The 25972-nt window shown below is 45.1% G+C and overlaps 1 protein-coding gene across 1 annotated transcript in view; it reads left to right on the top strand.

Moving 5' to 3' along the window:
* Window positions 1-25424, top strand: part of frem1a (Fras1 related extracellular matrix 1a) — a 66390-nt gene extending 40966 nt beyond the window's left edge. Inside the window, exons 25-40 of the mRNA XM_079491601.1 lie at window positions 1097-1304; window positions 3347-3611; window positions 3816-4034; window positions 6592-6790; window positions 9534-9735; window positions 10836-10980; window positions 11787-11916; window positions 12659-12731; window positions 13545-13694; window positions 16935-17272; window positions 18304-18351; window positions 18805-18987; window positions 19670-19792; window positions 20978-21093; window positions 23782-23867; window positions 25112-25424. Of these exons, the coding sequence (XP_079347727.1) occupies window positions 1097-1304; window positions 3347-3611; window positions 3816-4034; window positions 6592-6790; window positions 9534-9735; window positions 10836-10980; window positions 11787-11916; window positions 12659-12731; window positions 13545-13694; window positions 16935-17272; window positions 18304-18351; window positions 18805-18987; window positions 19670-19792; window positions 20978-21093; window positions 23782-23867; window positions 25112-25317 (2691 nt within the window). The 3' untranslated portion in view covers window positions 25318-25424. The remainder of the gene's footprint in view (window positions 1-1096; window positions 1305-3346; window positions 3612-3815; window positions 4035-6591; window positions 6791-9533; window positions 9736-10835; window positions 10981-11786; window positions 11917-12658; window positions 12732-13544; window positions 13695-16934; window positions 17273-18303; window positions 18352-18804; window positions 18988-19669; window positions 19793-20977; window positions 21094-23781; window positions 23868-25111) is intronic.
* Window positions 25425-25972: the final 548 nt, after the last annotated feature.

The raw sequence follows: 25972 nt of genomic DNA, 5'->3' as shown, positions 1-25972 counted from the left end.
AGCCACTTGACACTTGTGGCCTGACACATAAATTACATATTTTTAAATGTGTATATTTTTGGAGAGACCAATACAAGAATGTCAGCTTTAGGTAGCTTAGAAAAAGGGTGGAATCCTGCACACTGTCTTCACATACAGAAGCAGCAACGTTTCGGCACCCCATTCGACTGGTATCATGTATTGAATCGGCGAAATCATCCGTTATCAGCACGTTTGAATGGTGCCAAAATGTCCATACTGGCATCCTCACTGTTCAGTATGTCATTATCTGCGATTGTAGCATTGTCATTATCACTGATGTCCTGACTGAGGCGTGCCGTGTCTGGTGGCCATGAGCTACGTGAGGCACCGCCGAGCGAGGCGCTAGCCGAGCGAGTCGCCGTGCCGAGCGTTGCGAAGGCCACCAGACCCGAATCAGCGCCGTCCGAGTTACGTCCTGATAGGCAGAGAATAGTATATATTAGTAGCTCCTAGTTCCATGCACCGACAATAGTTGGAAATGACACGTCCACCAGGTGAGGATGCCAGTATGGACATTTTGGCACCATTCAAACGCGCTGATAACGGATGATTTCGCCGTTCCAATGCAGAGATAACGGTCGAATCCGCTGGTTTCGGTCGGTCAGACCTGTAAGTGGAGACAGTGTGCGGGATTCCAGACTTTTCCTACTCTTCCAGTTCATTTATCCGCCACACCTGTCCCCTGTAGGTGTGCATAAGGACTTTTTTCTTCTATGCTTTAGGTAGCCTACCATTTTTGAGTGGTGCAACCACTCCAAGGAACAGCAATGTCCGTGTTAACCTATGTGACTATGTGGCTATGTGTTAACCTATGTGACTATGCGACTATGAGTAGCAGTAGGGGCAAAAGTGGCGCTGTTGTGCCAGAAACAGAGAGAGAGAGATAGTGCTGCACTGTTGCCTGCTAATGAGAGAGAGAGAGAGAGGGGTAGGGGGAGAGGGGAGTTGCACCACTCAGTTCACACGGGTGTGATTTTTACTATGTATGTATGAGCAGTAATGGTTAATGGACACAAAGGTGATTTAATTCAATGTTGTGTGTTTGCGTGTGCGTGTGCGTGTGCGTGTGTGTCAGGAGGTGGAGGGTGACTGGGTAACGCTGGCTGCAGGACAGAACGTCAGCCAGGAGGCCGTGGACCTGAACCTGCTGAGATACCTCCACACCGCTCCACACAGCGGCACCGCTACCGGACAGCACGACTTCTTTGTCTTCCACCTGATGGACGGAGAGAACCGCTCGCCATCCCAACACTTCCACATCTCCATCCAAGACATGGACAAAGGTAATAAGAACCTCAACACTTCCAACATCTCCATCCAAGACATGGACAAAGGTATTAAGAACCTCAACACTTCCACATCTCCATCAAAGACATGGACAAAGGTAATAAGAACCTCAACACTTCCAACATCTCCATCCAAGACATGGACAAAGGTATTAAGAACCTCAACACTTCCAACATCTCCATCCAAGACATGGACAAAGGTAATAAGAACCTCAACACTTCCACATCTCCATCCAAGACATGGACAAAGGTAATAAGAACCTCAACACTTCCAACATCTCCATCCAAGACATGGACAAAGGTAATAAGAACCTCAACACTTCCACATCTACATCCAAGACATGGACAAAGGTAATAAGAACCTCAACACTTCCACATCTACATCCAAGACATGGACAAAGGTAATAAGAACCTCAACACTTCCACATCTCCATCCAAGACATGGACAAAGGTAATAAGAACCTCAACACTTCCACATCTCCATCCAAGACATGGACAAAGGTAATAAGAACCTCAACACTTCCAACATCTCCATCCAAGACATGGACAAAGGTAATAAGAACCTCAACACTTCCACATCTCCATCCAAGACATGGACAAAGGTAATAAGAACCTCAACACTTCCAACATCTCCATCCAAGACATGGACAAAGGTAATAAGAACCTCAACACTTCCACATCTCCATCCAAGGCATGGACAAAGGTATTAAGAACCTCAACACTTCCAACATCTCCATCCAAGACATGGACAAAGGTAATAAGAACCTCAACACTTCCAACATCTCCATCCAAGACATGGACAAAGGTAATAAGAACCTCAACCACTTCCAACATCTCCATCCAAGACATGGACAAAGGTAATAAGAACCTCAACACTTCCAACATCTCCATCCAAGACATGGACAAAGGTAATAAGAACCTCAACACTTCCAACATCTCTATCCAAGACATGGACAAAGGTAATAAGAACCTCAACACTTCCACATCTCCATCCAAGACATGGACAAAGGTAATAAGAACCTCAACACTTCCAACATCTCTATCCAAGACATGGACAAAGGTATTAAGAACCTCAACACTTCCACATCTCCATCCAAGACATGGACAAAGGTAATAAGAACCTCAACACTTCCAACATCTCTATCCAAGACATGGACAAAGGTATTAAGAACCTCAACACTTCCAACATCTCCATCCGAGACATGGACAAAGGTAATAAGAACCTCAACACTTCCACATCTCCATCCAAGACATGGACAAAGGTAATAAGAACCTCAACACTTCCACATCTCCATCCAAGACATGGACAAAGGTAATAAGAACCTCAACACTTCCACATCTCCATCCAAGACATGGACAAAGGTAATAAGAACCTCAACACTTCCACATCTCCATCCAAGACATGGACAAAGGTAATAAGAACCTCAACACTTCCAACATCTCCATCCGAGACATGCAGCCTGTGTGGAGTTTGCATGTTCTCCCCGTGTCCCCTAGGGGCAGTGGTTCCCAAACTCTTTCGTGTCAAGGACCCCCAAATCAACATGTATTAGTCCACGGACCCCCCCCATTTGAAAACATATTCCAGTGACCCCGATAAGGGAGGATTTTTACGGCTCTGGCAGTGATTCCGAAACATATTATTGTCATGGACCCCCACTTTCACACGCATTATGCTATGGAACCCCGATTTCTATCTCTGGGACCCCCAATTTATATTGTAAAACCACTGTTAATTTAACTCTGAGAGTAACGGGTCCATTTGGTTCCATTTGTACACTCTCAGAGTTACAGACCCATAACTATCTCTAATTGAGCTACCGTAGGTACCCCCTAGAACTCCCTCAAGTACCCCTAGGGGTCCCCGCACCCCACTTTGGGAACCACTGCCCTAAGGTAGGTATAGAAACAAACAAAAAAACAAAAAACAAACATGCAAAGCAGGAGTATAGAGCCCAGGGTTACATAACTGACACTGGGTGAAAATCATGGGTTACAAAAAATCAAAATAATAATCTCGTCCTCACTTTCCTCACAAGGAAACATCGCCGTCTTCACGAGGCCGGTGAGGGTGAGCCGCGGGGACCGCGTGGTGCTGACCACGGACGCGCTGCTGGCCACGGACGGCTCGGACCGGCCGGAGGCGCTGTTGTACGCCGTGACGCGCCCGCCCGCCCACGGCCACCTGGAGTACGTGGCTCACCCGGGCCTCGCCATCTCCGCCTTCAGCCAGATGGACGTGGCGGCCAACATGGTGGCGTACGTGCACGACAACCGCGCCAGCGCCTCCCTGGAAACCTTCCAGTGAGTGAGGAAACCCCGGAGCGCCCGATAGAGTATAGATAGACTGGGGGTCAGACTTCGGTGCTCTATGTTTTTAGCAAATCTTGTCAAATCGGGGGGTCCGTGGGCTTATACGTATCAATTTGGATGTCACACAAAAAGGTTTGAGAACCACCAACCGACACCTCTGTGGTGTGTGTGTGTGTGCGTCCCTACCCTCTGCAGGTTCGTGGTCAGTAACGGCGAGGCCAGCCGCAACGGGACCCTGGAGGTCCAGGTGGAGATGGTGGACCGCGTGCTGCCGTCCCTCACCAGGAACGAGGGTCTGACGGTCCCCCGGGGGGCCACGGTCACCCTGGACCCCCACAGCATGACCCTGAGCGACCCCGACACCCCCGCTGACGCCCTGCGCTACGTCCTGGTGCAGCCGCCGCAGTACGGCAGGTAGGACATTCATTTATTGTCCATGATTCTATACTTGCAGTACGGCAGGTAGGACATCCATTTATTATCCATGATTCTGTACATGCAGTACGGCAGGTAGGACATTCATTTATTATCCATGATTCTATACTTGCAGTACGGCAGGTAGGACATCCATTTATTATCCATGATTCTATACTTGCAGTACGGCAGGTAGGACATTCATTTATTATCCATGATTCTGTACATGCAGTACGGCAGGTAGGACATCCATTTATTATCCATGATTCTATTCATGCAGTACGGCAGGTAGGACATCCATTTATTATCCATGATTCTATACTTGCAGTACGGCAGGTAGGACATTCATTTATTATCCATGATTCTATACTTGCAGTACGGCAGGTAGGACATTCATTTATTATCCATGATTCTATACTTGCAGTACGGCAGGTAGGACATTCATTTATTATCCATGATTCTATACTTGCAGTACGGCAGGTAAGGCTGTACCTTAGCCCTTTTTTTAGGACTCGAACTTCGGCAGGAATTTTCGAGCGAACATCCGGACCATTTGTTTCTAATTAATTTAAAAAAATAACCTTCTCGATCAGAGCGCAGCGCGTCTCCCCTGCTCTTTATCAATCTCTCTCGTCTCTCCCAACACACGCACACACACACACACACACCGTCAAGTGGCTCTGCGAAAACAGCTGATCTGCAGGCAGCTAAAACAGCGTATATTGCTCGTTATTTGTCCCACCTGTGTATTCTCAGAAGCGCATTGAAGTGCTTAACAATGATCAGAGTTCCCTGCTTTTTGTGATGTGATGCTAGAGAGCATATGCTAATATATCATGGCTAAGAACGGTTCCCCCTGTCGGCGATCATGCTGGTGTGTGTGTGTGTGTGTGTGTGTGTGTGTGTGTGTGTGTGTGTGTGAGAGAGACACGTCAGACATTCCATTCAATGGAACTCTTTTGTTCTCACAGAACAAGGTGAGAAAGGTCAATCAACTCAGCTGCAGGCCAATCACCAAATTAAGAGACGCACGGGAGATGGGACAGCAGAACTAGGAGATATTTCTTTAAAAAATCATAACTTCTGACAGGAATGCACTTGAAACTTACTTTTTTTACATGCTCATATCGCATTCTCGCCGAGATAAATTTTCGAGTTAATAAAAAAAGGGAAAACATTATAATATTTTTTATTTAATAAAAAAAAACAAAAAAAAAACACGAATGGTTCAATCCCATTAATTAAGATTCGAGTGCCAACCCTAACGAGCGAACATTCGAACCTTGAATGTTTGGGGACAGCCTTAACGGCAGGTAGGACATTCATTTATTATCCATGATTCTGTACATGCAGGACGGCAGGTAGGACATTCATTTATTATCCATGATTCTACACACACTCAGAGGCTACAAACAGCTGCAGGGGATCTTGCTAATCAGCACAGGTGGAAATAATGTTCTTAATCAGTGGCATGCTCTTTCACCTAGAAGACACTCTATTACAAGTAGTATGGCAGGTAGGACTGCAACCCAGGGCCGGACCTACCGGGGGGGAAGGGGGGGTGGTCTCCCCCCGGCCCGGACCTCCTGGGGGCCCGGGCTGTCAGATGATCGATGGACGATTTTTTACAGTCACTCACGACAGATAAAACCAGCGGGCCCCCGCAAATTCCGCATCCTCCCGCAATTAACCAGATACAGAGCTTATAGCTATAAAATATCATGTCTGATGAGAATGTACTGCACTGGACAGCCTGGACTGTACAAGCAGGTTCAGCCCTCCGGCCCGGCCCAAAGTAGTTCCGCCAGTGCTGCAACCGTACCCTCCTATGCTCAGCTTTGTGTGTCCGTCTGTGTGTATCATGAAATGTGATGATTTGATTGGCTGGGCACGGAATGTGATGATGTATGATAATGTACGATGATTAAAATAAATGTAATACAGTACGGCAGATTTCTCCCTCTGTCATTTCCTCGTATTTCTAGCTTATTTAAATAATGTCATGCACATTTGCCCAGTGCATAACCTACTGCAGGCCTGGTTGACTAGATTTAGAAGACATTTTGAAGGTTTTGCTTCTGAAATGATCCATTATTTCCATTAAATCGCGTCATTTGACATGCATCTCAATTGGGTGAGAAGGACAGCTTGACCTGTCTCTGCGCTGCTAACGTGCCTATTGGACAAGGACGGGTTGGGGAGGGACTTAGCGAAGGGCTAATTGCATTGAGGAAGCTACACATTGTTGGCGGCCCCTCTGCATTCATTGGTGGTTGTTGCTATCATCTGCTCTACAATACTTCACATTATGTTGCGCTGACAAAATAAACCCATAAAACCAAATGGACCCGTAAGGGTCTCTCGAGAATTAAAGATCTATATATAAGGGTCTATTTGGTCCATTTGGTTACCAACTCTTATCATTTAGCTGCATAGGGACCACCTGGAACCCCTGGTTGAAAACCACTGTTTTAATCAGTTCGATTAACTGGTGTCTGTTGTTCGATTGGATCAATCCGTTCGATTAAAGTGTTGCGTATACCTATTGAAACGGCAGGCTGCTGCTGAACGGCACTCCGCTGCCCCCCGGTGGTAACTTCAGCCAGAGCAACGTGCAGGACCTGGAGGTGAGCTACGCTCACGGAGGAGGAGCCTCGCTCATCGACCGCTTCTCCTTCACCGCCGCCGACACATCCAACCGAGGCTTCCTATTGGACGGACGGCTGACCACCGAGCCTGTGTTCTTCACTGTCCAGGTCTGTCTGTCTGTAATTCAATTACATTTTATTAAAGTGTCAAATCACAACAAGTTGTCTCAAGACACTTTACATGTAGAGCAGAGACCCAACAGAGATCCCGCCCAGAGCAAGCAATTGTGCGACAGCGTGGTAACGAACAACTCCCCCTTAGCTGGAAGAAACGTCAAGCAGAACCCGACTCTAGGGTGGCTCTCTCGACCGTGTCTGGGGAGAGAAAGAGAGAGACAGGGAGAGACAGAGAGGGACATACAGGCAAATACAAGTAGTAGCAATAGCAATGATACTAAATGTAATAGTGTAAGATAATATAATATGGTATAACAATGATGTTAGCCAAAATGTAGTCGTATAGTATAATAATGTTAAGATAATATACCGTGTAGTGATATAGTATAATATGGTAGGAATTCATGGTCGTGCTCTGTGAAGAGGCCAGGTTCGCAGTCACACTCTTGATAGGCAGCTGGGAGTCCATAATAGAAGTCCATGGAACTGCGGAGTGACCTAACCAAGTACATGTACTATTATGTCTCAGAGGGACAATTTTGTAGGCTACTTTTTACTTAGAGACAGTGTAGTGCCTCAGTAATCTAGGATCATACAGGTATAGGTAAACCAAGAACATAGGCAGCATTGATCTAAAACTTACAATAATGATCAAACATGTGTACATTGAAACTATACAAACTATAGGATGCTAGGTCAACACATGGACATGGCATCTGTCTACGTAACGTGCTATTTGCATTGCATTTTAACCTCTACATCGCGTCGAGTGCTACGGGCTGAGGTTTAGTCTGAAGAGGTGAGTTCTCAGCTAAATGAATCCAGACCTTGGACACCAGGCCTGGACTTAGGATCATTATGGTAATTATCAGAACATGGAGGGAGGTTTTTCAGTATAAAAGTGGTGGTATTATATTGAAATTGTATTTCCTTTAGAGGATTGCCCCTTGAGATGTATCATCTCGTTTTAGAGGGGGTCCTCGGGCACAACACAATGAATACAGTACATAGACAACACAATACATTAAACATGTCGACACAGAACAATACACTTACAACATCAACAAAACAAAGATGCTCTCCACGGCAGGCAATTTATTTTTGCCAACGGCTGATTCGGTCTGGCTTATTAGCCAGGCTACTCAAACACTACATCAAGACCAGAAGCAACTGCACTGAAACACCTAATACACCTAATAAAACAACAAAATACTAATAATAGTGATACTAATAATGAAAATAATAAAAATAACGATAAAGATAAAGATAAAAAGAATAATCAAGCATTAAAGTACACACCTCTCTCCAAAAATCAAAAACAAGTACAAATGGGTTTCAGGTCTACAAGCAAAGAAGCCTTGAAAATGTTAAATTATGTAATTGATCTCAAAGAAACAGACAAGGTGTTCCAATCGGATGAAGCTTTAAACTGAAAAGCACGTCTCCCAATTTCATTAGATGTTGTGGGTACAGAAAAGTAAAGTTGTTGAGTATGTCTAAGAGGGTATCTAGAGTTATATGTGACTAATAACTGTTTTAAATATGATGGATAATTAAAGTAAATGCACTTAAAAATGAAAAGCAACCAGTGGAACTGCCTCCTCGTTTGAGGAGTTAGCCAATTTAAGGTATCATACATGACACAGTGGTGTGTCTGGTAGGGACACCTCAAGACAAATCTACAGATACTATTGTACACAACATTTAATGAATGGAGATGAGATAAGGGCTTGTTTGTTTGTGTGTGCATCAACGGAGCGGGGCTGTAGAGTATCTGCGTGTCCGTCGTGGTCGACCGGTCAGGGCCACTTGTCTGGGCCACATTTTTTTAGTCCAGTCCAGTCCAGCCCTGTTGTATAGGGGTGTGCTGAAATATCGATATGGCGATATATATCGATACGTCCTCCCGCGATAAATAATCAATATTGATTATTACAATATCGATAAAAAAAATAAAAAAAAACGTTTTTCTTTTTTTTCCCAAACACTATTAATTTAGTGTTTGAGTGGTGCAACCACTATAGACAGCTATGTGTGTGTCCCTCCTTGTGTCCGAGCACGAAAATAGCATTTTTTCAGTTCCAAGTATTTTGTAGTTGCAGATATCGTGATATATCGTTGATGAAATTTCATACAATATATTGATATATCGCAAATATCGCAATATATTGAATATTGTGATATTATCGTTATCGAGGGCCTAATATCGCGATATATATCGTATCGTGAGGTACCCATATCGTCCCACCCCTACTGTTGTACACTCAAGAGTTATGGATGGGGGGGGGGGGGGGGAGTCCATGGCTTAAAGGAGCATTCAGTGATTTGGGTGATTTGGAAAACCACCCAGTCCGCCCCGGTAACAAATTGTGCACATGCACGCTCTACAGTGGGGGGAAGTGCAACAGGCCAACAGCATGTGCACCAAGGCCCGCCCCCAGTCGATCATGATTGGAGGAAGTCCCCTCTCATCCTGATTGGATGAAGGCTTTGCCACCCGCCACCAAAACTGAAACTAGGGTTTTTTGACCCCAGGGGCTCATTGGGGACAGGGAGGAACTCCTTATATGGTCAGCACACTCTATAGTAGGGAGGATTATCCAGAAAAAAAGGAAAAAAAAGTGATATTTGAATTAAGTAAAATCACTGAATATACCTTTAATGCATTCCAAACTGGAGGTCCTTGAAATAAGATAAATTGAGAACCACTGAGCTAAAAAAAACCTTCTTGCAGATCAAGACTCTGGACACGTCGGCCCCCGAGGTGGTCAAGCTGCAGCCCGCGTGGAAGGCGGAGCGTCTGGCGGACGGCCGCTCGGGGATCTACCTCTCCTCCAGGGAGCTCCGAGCTCAGGACGCTCACAGCGCCGAGGACGAGCTCACCTACCGCATCGTCAGGCCGCCGCACTTTGGCTACCTGGAGAACTCTGTCACAGGTAGGAAACACGCTGTAACACCACCCGCCCGCCACCAGAGGGCGAGGCTGTATCACACACACACACACACACACACACACACACACACACACACACACACACACACACACACACACACACACAAACTTAACTTAAAAAAACCTTAAAAAAAGAGAACTTGAAAAAAACCTTAAACAAGTACGTAATTTATTCTAATTGTTGTTATTGTAATTTACGAGCTGCGTTCGCTTCCCGCGTTCGCGCGTCTTACTTGTTTACTAAACAAGTAAAATACCAACCATTAGTACAAGCCATTATACATCTATTCTAATATAGGCTATACGTATTTGGCAGCTTGCGCATGTCCACAGGCTGGTTGTCAGTGGCATGAGGATTATGGGGTAAGGCAGTGGCGTGCACAGATAGACACTAGGGGGTGCTAGAGCACCCCCTGCCCTTTTGGCAATGTGCCCTTTTGGAAAAAAAAAAAAAAAAAAACCTTTTCTTTTTCTTTAAAAAAAATAGCAGACCTACAAGCTCGTAGCGCGCCACTCGGTGGCGCGCTATGAGCTTGTAGATCTGCTATTTTTCAATAGCTAAAGCATAACATAATGCTAACACCAAAAGGGGTTCCCGCCCAAAATGGATTAAGGCAACCGGCCGGTTCCACGCGCTGCACAAGGTGCCCTTTTTTAACTTGAGCACCTGCCCCTCTAAATGTCTGTGCACGCCACTGGGGTAAGGCAAAGCAGCTTGCAGCATACTGTTCAATCTCCTCAATTATAGGCAAGGCAGTCGACCTATTTGCAGACGAAGGTGTTTCTGTACCCATGATTTTTCCCAGGTGTTGGTAATATGACAGACTGACCAATATTGTTGACTTTGTGAATAAGTTCATGTTCATGTGTTGCTCATATTCTGTACATTTAGGGTTTGTTTGGATTCAAGCATCGAGACACATACAGTATGTTGCTTCGAGTGTGTGTGTGAAAAATATTTGTGCCCTTGATAATGTATTTTATAAACGTGGACTCAAATAAAGAAATTGAAATGTGTGCGTGTGCACGCATGCGTGTGTGTGTGTGTGTGTGCGTGCGTGTGTGTGTGCGTGTTCTTTGCAGGTGGTTTCGTCCACCAGCGTTTCTCCCAGGTGGATCTGAACAGAAGGATCATGGTCTACGTCATCGACCCGTCCAAAGAGGCTCTGTCCGACAGTCTGGAGTTCACCGTGTCGGACCCTCTGGGAAACACGGGACCCTCACATACGTAAGAACCATAGCGGGATGTCCGATATTGACTTCTTTTTTTTTGCCGATATCCCGATATCCCCATTGTAACAATGGAATGTTACAGTGCTCGTTCTATCTCAATGGGATAGTTACAATGTTTGGAACTATAGCCCATAGGCACCCGCTTTGCGGCGAGATCAAAGCGTGTCGCCACTCTCTTACTATTCCACTCGGCCAGAACCATACTTAGATGCATTGGTCCAGTGTACTACTCATAGTGTACTTATTGCTGACAGACTAGAGATGCAGTGGTCCAGTGTACGCAGTGTACTGTATGTGTATTATTGCAGACTGGAGATACGATACGAACTTTATTGTCAGCTTTCACTGAAATTTGCTTTGCGTCCATGACGTCACCGTTCAAGATACAGACAGGGCATACACAATACATTACACAAGATACATTACAGGACACAAATCACAGAAGCAGACAGGAACAAGAACAATAGAACATATCCTCTTATATTTCGGGACTCTAAACCGCCTCATGGAGGGCAACAGTTGATATTCATCATTTAAAACATGTCAGTCTAAGCATGCTCTTGGTCTGGGCTTCTTTAAATGAATGTAACATGACCTCAACAGGCCTACCAACAATTTTAGCGCAGATCTTAATTTGGCTATACAGTTTGTTCTTATATGCCATTGATAGGCTGTTAAACCAGGCCGTGCTACAGCACAACATCACAGTTTGAACAACATACGTATAGAAAAGAGACAAGATGTGTCAGTGTGGAACTGGGTGTATATCAGTGTACTTTATAGTGTACTTATTGCGTGCAGACTGGAGCTGCGGTGGGCCAGCGTGGCACTGGGTGCGTCCTCGTACCAGGCGTGTGAGGACCAGGGCAGCTTCTCGCTGGACATCCTACGCAAGGGCAACCTGGCCGAGTCCTCCTACGTCACCGTCAAGGTCCGCTTCTCAGCAGTCGTACAGAACTATGATTTATGTGATAATTATTGTAGGACTTATAGGCCGATTTAACCCATTTTGACCTGAGTTCAGATTCTAAAAATGTCTTCTACATCCTGACAGTTTTCTGAAAAAGCTATGTTTCTATCTCAGTGGTCTTCAAAAATAGCAGACCTACAAGCTTGTAGATCTGCTATTTTTCAATAGCTAAAGCATAACATCATGCTTACACCAAAAGGGGTTCCCGCCCCAAAATGGCTTTAAAAAAAACGCCTTCTAAATCCTGAAGTTTTTTCTGAAAAACGTAAAAAGTATTTATTAAAAAACAAATGTACTGCTATATACTGTATACAGTAGCAACAAGAGCCCCAAAATGGGTTCCCATTTTGAAGTGTAAAAACACCAAAAGGACTTACCATCCTAAATGGGTTAGGTTATAAATTATAATATACATTTTAGGCTATATAATTGTTCCTTTGTACATTGGAAATGAGTGAGCACAAACTATCGTTATCGATAAAATAAAATAAATAATGATTCATGACATTTGGAATAGTTATATTACAGTAATATTGTGCGGTTGTCATAAAACCGTAAGCCTTGTCTCACAGTCCAGTTTGGGAACTTTCTGAAAAACCAAAGAAAAGCAGAAAACTAAACTAAAAACATATGCCTTTTTAAGTATTTCTATACATAACAGACTGTAAGGTGATTCTCTCAGTCTTCTTTCACGGCCCTATAGACGAACGAGATCACAGCGACAGCAGGGAAAGACTTCATCACCAGCCCCTCGTCCCTCGTTCAGTTTGATCCAGGTACGCACACAGCCACTGATATGTAAACGCACGGCGCGCACGCACGCACACACACAATGTTATACACTCAACAATGTTAATTTGCTGCTCTGAGGGCGGTTTGTCATTACTGCTCTTAGGGCAGTCTAACGGCCACGCTACACCAGGCTTTTCTCGCGCGTTTAGGCCTAACCCTAACGCACGCGCGGGGGTAAACGCGCGCGTTTTGTGCGCGAAAAGCCTGGTGTAGCGTGGCCGTAATTCTTTCTCTGCTAAGTATGAATATGTTTGTACCCCCCAGCTATGGGACGTTATCCGCTAGGTACGAACATATTCCTACACCCCCGTCACCCCCAGCTATGGGATCTCCCCACACGGCCCCATAGACTTAAGGTGGCCTTACACTAGCCGATTTTTATCAATCTGAAATATGTCTGATCGCACCACACACTACACTAGGATAATCGGAGCGGGGCAGAGCAAATATCAAACATTCTTGATGTTGATCGGGCCGATCCCGATCGCGCTTTGAGCGGTCGGGCCCCGAGTGTCAAAAATGCCCGATTATCGGCTAGTGTAAGACATTGCTGCCACCTAGCATGGCAATATAAGAGTTAATAGCGTCTTCTAAATGACAAAAATTGTAGCGCCATGCTGACGTCACTGTGACATCTTACTGTGACATCACATGCTGACGTCACTGTGACATCTTACTGTGACATCACATGCTGACGTCACTGTGACATCTTACTGTGACATCACATGCTGACGTCACTGTGACATCTTACTGTGACATCACATGCTGACGTCACTGTGTGCACCGTGTGTGTCCAGGCGTGTCCAAGCGCAGCTGGCAGGTGGACATCAACCAGGACCGCCTGGAGGAGGCCGAGGAGACGTTTGAGCTGAGCCTGGTGTCTCCCGAGGGAGCCGTGCTGGGCAGCGTGTCTACGGCCATGTTCACCATCGTAGACACACAGAGAGGTGAGTGTTAAATCACCATCGTAGACACTCAGAGAGGTGAGTGTTAAATCACCATCGTAGACACTCAGAGAGGTGAGCGTTAAATCACCATCGTAGACACTCAGAGAGGTGAGTGTTAAATCACCATCGTAGACACTCAGAGAGGTGAGTGTTAAATCACCATCGTAGACACTCAGAGAGGTGAGCGTTAAATCACCATCGTAGACACTCAGAGAGGTGAGTGTTAAATCACCATCGTAGACACTCAGAGAGGTGAGCGTTAAATCACCATCGTAGACACTCAGAGAGGTGAGTGTTAAATCACCATCGTAGACACTCAGAGAGGTGAGCGTTAAATCACCATCGTAGACACTCAGAGAGGTGAGTGTTAAATCACCATCGTAGACACTCAGAGAGGTGAGTGTTAAATCACCATCGTAGACACTCAGAGAGGTGAGTGTTAAATCACCATCGTAGACACTCAGAGAGGTGAGTGTTAAATCACCATCGTAGACACTCAGAGAGGTGAGTGTTAAATCACCATCGTAGACACTCAGAGAGGTGAGTGTTAAATCACCATCGTAGACACTCAGAGAGGTGAGTGTTAAATCACCATCGTAGACACTCAGAGAGGTGAGTGTTAAATCACCATCGTAGACACTCAGAGAGGTGAGCGTTAAATCACCATCGTAGACACTCAGAGAGGTGAGCGTTAAATCACCATCGTAGACACTCAGAGAGGTGAGTGTTAAATCACCATCGTAGACACTCAGAGAGGTGAGCGTTAAATCACCATCGTAGACACTCAGAGAGGTGAGTGTTAAATCACCATCGTAGACACTCAGAGAGGTGAGTGTTAAATCACCATCGTAGACACTCAGAGAGGTGAGTGTTAAATCACCATCGTAGACACTCAGAGAGGTGAGTGTTAAATCACCATCGTAGACACTCAGAGAGGTGAGTGTTAAATCACCATCGTAGACACTCAGAGAGGTGAGTGTTAAATCACCATCGTAGACACTCAGAGAGGTGAGTGTTAAATCACCATCGTAGACACTCAGAGAGGTGAGCGTTAAATCACCATCGTAGACACTCAGAGAGGTGAGTGTTAAATCACCATCGTAGACACTCAGAGAGGTGAGCGTTAAATCACCATCGTAGACACTCAGAGAGGTGAGTGGTAACCCATTTTGGACTGATGGCGATTAAAAAAAGGCTTTTAAATCCTAATAGTTTTCTGAAAAAGTAAAACCCATGTTTCTATGTCAGTTGTGCTCAACCTTTTTCATGTCAAGGACCCCCTGAATTATCTCTATTGGGCTACGGACCCCCATCTCAAAATATGTTGTTCCAGGGACCTCCCCAGAAGCAAATATTTTAGTTAAAAATGTTCGCTCTGAAATATATATTCAAAGATTTGCACCACATTTTCACGACTTTTCAAAAATAGCAGACCTACAAGCTCATAGCGCGCCACTTGGTGGCTCGTAGCGCGCCACTTGGTGGCGCGCTACGAGCTTGTAGATCTGCTATTTTTCAATAGCTAAAGTATAACATAATGCTTAAAACACCAAAAGGGGTTCCCGCCCAGAATGGGTTAAATCACCATCACAGACCCTCAGAGTTAACAATGTTAATTCACCCCCCGCCTGTATCGTCTTTTGACGTATTTTTGAGGGGCCCCTCCTATGCCCAGCTTTGTGTGTCTTGTGTGTACCATGGAATGTGATGATTCGATTGGCTGAGCACCGGATGTGATGATGTACAAGAGCTCCCTCTCACTTCACCCGAGTGTGATTTTTTTTTCCTACAATTATTGATTACGTTTCATAACATTGTTCTGCACCTGTCTGTCGCTCCGGTTGCCGTGCTGCAATGGAAGTAAACAGGAAAAGACCGGAAGTGAGACCGGAAGTCAGCAGGCTTATGATGTCTATTAGAACGGATTATTTTTAGAATCCATTGATCTCGTTTTTTTTCCCAGGCTGAAAAACAAGCTTGATTTGTGGCTCATAACTAAAGCGTTTATGATCGCGGTTAGAAAATGTATATGTTTTTGGCACATTAACCCATTTTGGGCAGAAACCCCTTTTGGTGTTAGCATTATGTTATGCTTTAGCTATTGAAAAATAGCAGATCTACAAGCTCATAGCGCGCCACCGAGTGGCGCACTACGAGCTTGTAGATCTGCTATTTTTTGAAAAATCGAAGAAAGACTGACATATAGAAACATGTCTGGATGTAGAAGACATTTTTAGAATCTGATCTCAGGTCAAAATGGGTTAAAGGGGCATTCCACTCATTTTCAACATTTTACTATGTCATTAATATACCTTAGAGCTGTTGTGTGGAAATAATAAAAAAAAGTCCCCCCCATTCTGTGTTTCCTAGAACTAGAGGTCTGAAAAAAATCATTAACATGGTGAAACACATCTTGATGACATCATCAAGATCTGTTTCACCATGTTAATGATTTTTTTCATAATTACAGTTCTAGGAAACACAGAATGGGGGGACTTTTTATTATTTCCACACAACAGCTCTATGGTATATTAATGACATAGTAAAATGTTGAAAATGAGTGGAATGCCCCTTTAAATAACATTCGCGGGACACGTTACATAGCCGATTTTACACCTCCTGTCTCCCGTTTTTCCAAGTGAACGGGTTTCCCGTTGACTTACATTGGTGGCGTTTCTCAAGTGCGTTTCCAGCCACTAGATGGCACTGATGGCGGCAAGTGAGTTAAACCTAATTTATTCTGCTTCTTGCGATGGAGTCGCTCGCCAACAATGGCCGAGAACGAGAATAGCCGAGCTAACAAGCTCACAACACGTTGGTTGTGAGCTTGTAGTAGTAGTAGTAAGTAGCCTTGCCGAGCCATGAGGCCCATAGGGCAGGAGCCTATCTCCTGTTTCTGTAGCGTGAGGCAGCTTGATGTACAAGTACACCCCCTGGACATGACGCTAGTATGTCGCAGGGACTTACCCCCAATCCAACCCTTGATGCTGAGTGTCAAGCAGGGAGGCACTGGGTCCCATTTTTTAGAGTCTTTGGTATGACCCGGCCGGGGATTGAACCCCGACCTCCCAGTCTCAGGGCGGACACTCTAACCACTAGGCCACTGAGCTGGCTGTGAGCTTGTAGGTGCGGTATTTTGGGGGGCTTGTGACACCAGACCAGAGTATGACTCCGGCCTTCATGGTGGCTGAGTGTGACACAAAAACCGAAAACCGAGCGTTTCATATTTCAAAACGACAGGACAATGTGGAGTGCAGCGGGACCAGGGGCGGCTTCCCGTCCTGGGAGGCGAGGAGGTGAAGTCGGAGCTCTACCCTCCCCAGCACGGATCCATTCAGCTGGAGAAGCTGCCCGTGGACGCAGACGCAGACACGCAGTCCCAGCAGGTCATCTGGAGGACCCGCGGGGATACCATCCCTCGGCCCCCGCCTGCCCGCGGAGATAGCATCCCCCGGCCCCCTGCTCGTGGAGATAGCATCCCCCGGCCCCCTGCACGTGGAGATGGCATGCCCCGGGACCCTGCAGCAGCAGCCGATCTGCCCAAGAAGAATCTGAGAGCCTTGAGCAACCCGAAGACCGTACGTATACCTGTTCCTTTATTGACTTGAGCGTTTTCAGCACTTGGGTGGAACAGCGGTAAAGGCAGCTGGCCACCACCGCATAATTGACTCGTTGCTAAGCCCCACCCCAAATGGGATTGGCATTGGACACCTCATAGCTGTCGATGTTATTTTGCAAGGCCACACACTCACTCTGTGGGCAGTATTATGCGTGTCTTAAGTACCAGGTCTTATTACTTAACTTAAGACCTGGAGGCGTGATCAATGCCATTTGGCTATTCTGAGTGGCCAAACAGCATTGACCACGCCTCCAGGTCTTAAGTTAAGACACGCATAATACTGCCCTCTGAGAGTGTACAAATGGAACCAAAGTTGTTCTAATTCTTTTTATTTATTTTTTACACTACATTATCATTTGTGACATGTGTGCCATCGTGGCAAGGCTGTTTTCTTTTTCCTTTATTTTTCCATCTAAATTGATCTGTAAATTGATCTTAGTAATCATGTCATTTCAGGCTACATTTCACTTAAATGTCAAGCTTAACTCGGCATGTAAACATGACATAAATGCCGTTAGCCTAAATTGGCTAATTTAATTAGGCTATTTTCTCAGCTTGCTGTATCTCTGCAAGACATTACTCTATAAGCCATATCTCAAAAACCAGTGGGTCAAACTGCACAGCCAATAATATGTCAATTTAAAGCTATGATTCCCTGCTTTCATATGACTGAAATGAATACCGGTAATAATCCAATGACTTATTGGGCCCTATTATGCATGTCTTAAGTACCAGGTCTTATGACTTAACTTAAGACCTGGAGGCGTGATCAATGCCATTTGGCTATTCTGAGTGGCCAAACAGCATTGACCACGCCTCCAGGTCTTAAGTTAAGTCATAAGACCTGGTACTTAAGACACGCATAATAGGGCCCATTATTGTCTCTCAGGTTTGGTCACATCTGTTGTACAACTGAAATAAGTTGACTGAAGTATAACACACCTCTCCAGACTTGACCTTTCCTTATCCATGTTATCTGTCATCCTCTAGATTGCACCCTCCTCTGTATTCAACAATGGAACAGATGTCATTTACACGGTAAGCATCAAAGACCCTCCTCAGTGCTTAGAAATGTACAATTACAATTTACAATTTAAGCATTTCTCAGACACTACAATAAGCAAGAACAACACAAGGTAATACATACAATACAAAGAAATAGAAACAGAAACATTTTTACGGTAAGCATTCAAGACGTCTGTCGTGTTTTAGGAATGTCCAATATCGTACATCTACATCTACACCCATTTGGGGCGGGAACCCCTTTTGGTGTTAGCATTATGTTATGCTTTAGCTATTGAAAAATAGCAGATCTACAAGCTCATAGCGCGCCACCGAGTGGCGCGCTACGAGCTTGTAGGTCTGCTATTTTTGAAAAATCGAAGAACGACTGACATAGAAACATAGCCTTTTCAGAAAACTGTCAGGATGTAGAAGACATTTTTTAGAATCTGATCTCAGGGTCAAAATGGTGTTTAATCCCACCCACAGTACCACGGCATCACCGACATGCGCGTGGAGGACGACACATCTCCGTCCAGGAAGGGCAGGAAGGCCAAGGTCCGTGTGGTCAGCAGAGTGGTCAGCGGAGGCAGCCAGGGCCATGGTCTGTCAGCGGTCACCAAGGCCAGACCAGGACCAGGCAGAGAGGAACCTGGACCAGCCAAAGGACAGGTGAGACGTCCTTCCTGCTAATACCTCAGTTTCAGCCTGTTATGTAGACCCTCCAGAAAAATGAGATTATGCGATCGCATAAATTGCCGCATAATCAGCCAAATGGTGCAGATTATGCAATGTTTTCAAAAAGGGTGCATGACCGCGCAAACTTCCCGCATATTTCACAACTTCCCGCATATTTCACTGGATAGAATCATATCTTAAAAGTTAAAACCCTACATATTTTACAACTTTTTGCATATTGCGCATATTTCAAAACATTCCACATTATGCATATTTCATCGCAAAATCACAGATTTTAGCCGGCATAATCGAAGACCTTTTCTGGATCAGAGCCCACTTGAAAATATCAAAAGTGCTTACAGTCCGTTTTTTTGGGTTTTGTTTTACATTTACATTTAGTAACGATACTACAGTACTAAACAAGTTTCCTCATTAACCCATTCTGGGCGGGAACCCCTTTTGGTGTTTTAACTAAGCATTATGTTATACTTTAGCTATTGAAAAATAGCAGATCTACAAGCTCATAGCGCGACACCGAGTGGCGCGCTACGAGCTTGTAGGTCTGCTATTTTTGAAAAATCTTAAAAATGCGGCACAAATCTTTGAATATATATTCTTTCAGAAGACTTCTTTTTTTTATTTCGACGTCGTTAATTTGTGACGTTGTCTTTATCAGGTGACGGTGGACACCAAAGCCTGTGTCCCCGAGCTGAAGGGCCTGCTCCACTTCAACCACAGCATGAGTCGACTGTTCCACTGCAACGGTGTCAGCTGGAAGCCATGGACCCCTGATGAGCAGGTAGGAGGTGTCAGCTGGAAGCCATGGACCCCTGATGAGCAGGTACCCAACCTCGCGTCACCAGACTTTCCACCCAGAATTGCCTGTGTGATCCGGATTAGGCGTGGTCGCCCCTGTCGGTTTTTAGTCTTGCCAGTCGCTACGAGTTGGAATAATAGATGGATGGATATATACCAAACAAACTATTCCAAGAAGAAACGTGTCAGGTTCATATTCCGCATAAAGGATTTTATTGGGTAGGCCCATAAAATTATGATGCCCTTGATCGCGGGGGATTATTTCGAGATTCCGGTTCGGGGCTTCCGGCCTGATGACTACAAACAAACCAGTGAATACAACATGACATAAATTATCATCTGCTCCCGAACAGATCAGAAACCCAAAAATGATATGCCTCCCAGGCTACCAGATATAAGAGATGCCCATGAGTCTCTGAGCTCGAGTCAGTCTAGTCTGGAGTCTGTGGGGTTAGAGTCCGAGTCGAGTCTCGAGTCTCAAGGTTTTTTTTTTTTTTTTTTTTATGTAGCCCAAGGCTGAAATACAGTTATGATCCGATGGCACAGCACGGCCACAGAGTCGGACACCATGGGGCTCAGATGATATGGCTAAAGTTAGGAAAGGCACAATGTGCTCACACTGGAGGGCGCTGTTAGCTAACCTATATGGAACATCGATGGTGTCTGTCGATTACTCTCCTGAGCCTCAGAGGCACGTAGGAACACTATGTGACTGGATTATAATTATTTTGTATATAAATGGTTTTGTGATTTTTTTTCAAAGGTAGGTGAAAAATCGCTATGAACCCGGGCCATGCATGCCAATACTTTTGTACTTTTACCCAAGTAGATTTTTAATTCCAGACTTTTACAGAGTATTTCTACACTGCATACTGTATTATTGATACCCATTTTGGGGCGGGAACCCCTTTTGGTGTTAGCATTATGTTATGCTTTAGCTATTGAAAAATAGCAGATCTATAAGCTTGTAGCGCGCCACCGAGTGGCGCGCTATGAGCTTGTAGGTCTGCTATTTTTGAAAAATCGTGAAAATGTTTATTTCAGAAAACTGGAGGATTTAGAAGATTTAGAAGATTTTTTTAAATTTCGAGGTACTTTAAGTACTTTACGTAAGTACTTTCCCCACCACTGACGGTACTACGGGTCATCATGTCTTCACATGTCACAGATGGTGAGTGCTCAGCTGTGCCCTCCAGGCTGGACCTTCCACGGTGGTTACTGCTACATGCTCAGCACGGAGCGCAAGGCCACGTGGAGCACTGCTAACCGCGCCTGCAAGGAGAGGTGAACTATGGAAATGATACCTTTTTATATCCTGCAAGGAGAGGTGAGGACTAGGGATGGAGCTCGACCAGACAGTGGCCTTGTGGTCAGAGTGTCCGCCCTGAAACTGGGAGGTCGGGGTTCGATCCCCGGCCGGGTCATACCAGACTGTAAAAATGGGACCCAATGTCTCCCTGCTTGGCACTCAGCATCAATGGGTTGTATTGGGGGTCAAATCAACTAATGATTCCCGAGCGCGGCGCACGCTGCGTCTCACCGTTCCAAGAGATGGGTCAAATGCGGAGAACAAATTTCACTGCGGTAAAGTCTGTGACTAATCGTACGACTTTAAATTGATAACTAGCACCGTATCGATCAGGCTTATCGAGCCAGGTTCTTATCGAGCCCACTATCAAGGATTTTTTTTATTATTTAGTGGAAAGACAAGAGACGACAATAAATTCTGAACAGAACAAGTGTCTTTTACTAGTGCCTTAAAGATGGAGTGCCACAATTTTTGTATTTTTCCAGTTTTTCATGTGTCTATGAGGTGACAGTACTTCATTAGACACCCTGGAGTCGTTTTTATGTGCAATGGTGTATTAACTTTGTATTTAGGGTTTCTTCCTGGAGGCTGAACCCTTGACAGTCAAACGGGCCAATGAAATAAACTGTAATATGGTGACATCACATTATCAGCCCCTCCCCTAACCCCTCCCCCTTTATCATACAACTACAGCTGTGGGTGCGGCTTCAGTTCAGGTGGATCACCACCCATCACCACTCACCAGGCAAACCAGGCATACTTAATGAACTGGTGGGCGTGCGCACATAAAAACAACATTTTAACAAATACTGTACACTCTTTTGAAAAATTATACCTCCTTATATAACAATAATACCTGAAGATCATGTTTTAGGGTGGAAAAAAATCCATCTGTCCATCTTTAAGGGCCTTCAAATACAGTACTTTTCTAACAGACATAAGGCAACATTTTACCTTTGGAAAATATATTGAAGAAGCTGTTAAGTGGTTAATGTGTGTACAGTCACTTTAAAAGAGTAATTTTGTTTACCCGGACAGCACTGGTTTGCAGGTATCAATTCATTCTTTTTTTTTATCCTTTATTTACCCAGGGTAGTAGCTGAGCACAAGTGCTCATTTTCAGCAACGCCCTGCACATAGAAACACGCAGACAGACACACACACACACACACTAAAACCTGGGAGCTGACCAGTACAACCACAGTCCTATACTGTTGGCCACTAAGCAGCTCTAGGGGGAGCAGTTGGGGGTTCAGTGCCTTGCTCAAGGGCACTTCAGCGGTGTTGGGTGAGTGATGACAATCACTTCCCCACCCAGATTTGTCCTGCCTGTCCGGGGAATCGAACCGGCAACCTTTCGGCAACAAGGGTGCTCCTCTAACCCTTAGGCCACCGCTGCCCCTTTTACCACCGTAGCGTGGACCAACATGTTTGTGCCAGCATGGGTGATTGTCTTGGTCATGTCTTGATCACTTGTTTCAACATGACGTCACGGGCCGCTATGCTCGATAACAGGCTTGATAAGCCCAAAGCTTATTGATACCGGGTACTCAATAAGCTTGTTACCGGATTTTTTTTCGGGTATCGGGTTTTGAGCTCCATCCCTTAGTGAGGACAGCTGGTGTGTGGAATTACATATATGGAAAGAATACGTTGTGAATTTGTGTCTCTGCCATAATGGCCTATATGTCGTAGAAGTGCTGATGGGCTCTTTCCTCTTATCACCAAATAAATTCATGAATTAATTGATTTTAATAAACAATTACACCTAGTGACCCCAAGCGTGGGTCGTAACAGTCTTTTCCACCACCCCATTGATCATTCTTTGTCTGTTTAAATGTAACATATAGCCAGTGTTGTGTTGTGTTGTGTTTTCAGGTATAAAGGTAACCTATAGCCAGTGTTGTGTTGTGTTGTGTTGTGTTGTGTTGTGTTGTGTTGTGTTGTGTTGTGTTTTCAGGTATAAAGATAACCTATAGCCAGTGTTGTGTTGTGTTGTTTTCAGGTATAAAGGTAACCTATAGCCAGTGTTGTGTTGTGTTGTGTTGTGTTGTGTTGTGTTGTGTTGTGTTGTGTTGTGTTGTGTTGTGTTGTGTTTTCAGGTATAAAGGTAACCTATAGCCAGTGTTGTGTTGTGTTGTGTTGTGTTTTCAGGTGTAAAGGTAACCTATAGCCAGTGTTGTGTTGTGTTGTGTTGTGTTTTCAGGTGTAAAGGTAACCTATAGCCAGTGTTGTGTTGTGTTGTGTTGTGTTTTCAGGTATAAAGGTAACCTATAGCCAGTGTTGTGTTGTGTTGTGTTGTGTTGTGTTGTGTTGTGTTGTGTTGTGTTGTGTTGTGTTGTGTTGTGTTGTGTTTTCAGGTATAAAGGTAACCTATAGCCAGTGTTGTGTTGTGTTGTGTTGTGTTGTGTTGTGTTAGCCTCGCGTTGCGATACTAATATACCACTGCGCTGGGCTGCGTGGGACTCGGGGCATATATGCAATAGGGGCGGGTTTAGTGTGGCTGCGCCAGGCTAGTGTTGTGTTGTGTTGTGTTGTGTTGTGTTGTGTTGTGTTGTGTTGTGTTGTGTTGTGTTGTGTTGTGTTGTGTTGTGTTGTGTTGTGTTTTCAGGTATAAAGGTAACCTATAGCCAGTGTTGTGTTGTGTTGTGTTTTGTTTTCAGGTATAAAGGTAACCTGGCCAGTGTTCTCTCCAGAGCTGATATGAACTGGCTGTGGGACTTCAGTGGAAGGAAACCATTCTGGATAGGTCAGTATAGTTTGTATAACTCAACACATAGCTGAAACTGTTCTGGATAAGTCAGTATAGTTTGTATTAGTGATGGGAGATTAATCGGCAAACACATCGGTATCGGCCGATTTTAGTTGTTTTTAGATTAATCGGCATCGGTTCAATTAATCAATCAGACCGATTATTTAATCGGTCCGATTGTCTTTGCAGATAAACAAGCCCAAAGTAACAGCTTGAATAGATCTACAAGCTCACAATATTAAATATAAGGTATTAAAGTTAAATCTGACTTGTCTAAGCCTGCAATGCAGACACCCTGTTACATGTATTTTTCAGAATACATGTATAAGCTCCGTGCGTGAATATTTTTAATTTTTTTATGCAAGTGCTCTATTTCTCCGTGTATTGCCGGTGCAGCCACCTAGTTGCGTACGGTACCGTTCCATCCCCAGTGGGCTCCCCCAGAGTTAGTGTCCAAGTGTCCTTGAGCAAGACTCTGAACCCCTAATTGCTCCCGATGAGCAGGTTGCTGCCTCGCATGGTTTCCTCCGCCATCTGTGTATGAATGTGTGTGTGAATGTGTGAATGTGTGTATGCAAAGCTGTCTTTCTTTTTTTTTTAATATACATCTATAATTTTTATCCCACGATTTTGCAACCCATTTTTTTCACCCATCTAATGTAATCCTGGGCGCTACACTTCCTCTGCCAACCTGGGGGGGCAGCGGACTGACCTCATGCTTCCTTCTATGCATGTCCAAGCTGCTTCTTTTCACCTGACAGGGGGGAGTTTCCCCGGCCGGACGTGTGGAAGGAACACGTTATTCTGACCAGTTCCTTTCCCCATCCATCAGGTGCCCCGGCTGGCCAGGGGGAGGTAGTTTAGAGACCAGGATTACTGCATGTTTTTTGTGAGGGTACCTACCCTAGGGGACACGGGGAGAACATGCAAACTCCACACAGAAAGGCCAACCCCAACTCGGGTATGGGCACTGATGAGAACATGCGCTCACAGCTTCCCCGGTGGGAATCGAACCCAGGACCTTCTAGCTGTGAGGCGACAGCACTACCGACTGTGCCACCGTGCCCCCTACAAAGCTGTCTTTCTGTTATGTGAAATGTTAATATTTGTTGCATACAAGGCCGCTGGGTCGCGAAACACATTTCAGTGCAAACTGACAATAAAGTAGGCCTACTATAGCGCTATATAAATGCACCATTTACCATTCACCCATGTTATTGTTAATATCTCGTCTCCATCAGGCCTGAACGACGGAGAGAGCCGGGGCCGCTGGGAGTGGGTGGGCCGGGAGGCGGTCTCTTACACCAACTGGAGGAAGACCCCTCCCCGCTCCAAGACGAAGGGCGGCAACAGGAAGTGCGTGCTGGTGTGGAGGCGGGCCAAGTGGCAGATCAGGGACTGCGGGAGCAGCCGCGGCCACCGCTACGTGTGCTCCGTCAAAGTGTGACCGGCCGACAAGCAAACGTATAGGCAACCAACCCACGCTGTCTGTAAGGAGTTGTTACAACAGCAACTAAAGACTGATCTCAGGACGGTAATAACTCCCCGCCAGCATGGATATAGGAACAGGGAACACTCTTCTTTTTTTTCTTCTTCTTATGTTTGATTTCCGGCAGTGTGTGGACGCCACAAGGTGGATTACTGCCCTCCACTGGTCTGGTGGCAGTGGCGTGCACAGATAGACACTAGGGGGTGCTAGAGCACCCCCTGCCCTTTTGGCAATGTGCCCTTTTGAAAAAAAAAACTTTTATTTTTATTTTATTTTTTTATTTTTCAAAAATAGCAGACCTACAAGCTCATAGCGCGCCACTCGGTGGCGCGCTATGAGCTTGTAGATCTGCTATTTTTCAATAGCTAAAGCATAACATAATGCTAACACCAAAAGGGGTTCCCGCCCAAAATTGATTAAGGCAACCGGCCGGTTCCACGCGCTGCACAAGGTGCCCTTTTTTAACTTGAGCACCTGCCCCTCTAAATGTCTGTGCACGCCACTGTCTGGTGGTTTATTCACCTAGATCTTACTATAGTCCAGTATTGTGCAGGAACTGCTGTACTGCCTTTGAAATCAATCGGTGATTCTCACAGTGGCCAAACAAAGAAAA

This window comes from Electrona antarctica, assembly GCF_951216825.1.
Source record: "Electrona antarctica genome assembly, chromosome: 21".
In the NCBI taxonomy this organism is placed as follows: domain Eukaryota; kingdom Metazoa; phylum Chordata; class Actinopteri; order Myctophiformes; family Myctophidae; genus Electrona; species Electrona antarctica.
This window is presented reverse-complemented; position numbering and strand designations above follow the sequence as displayed.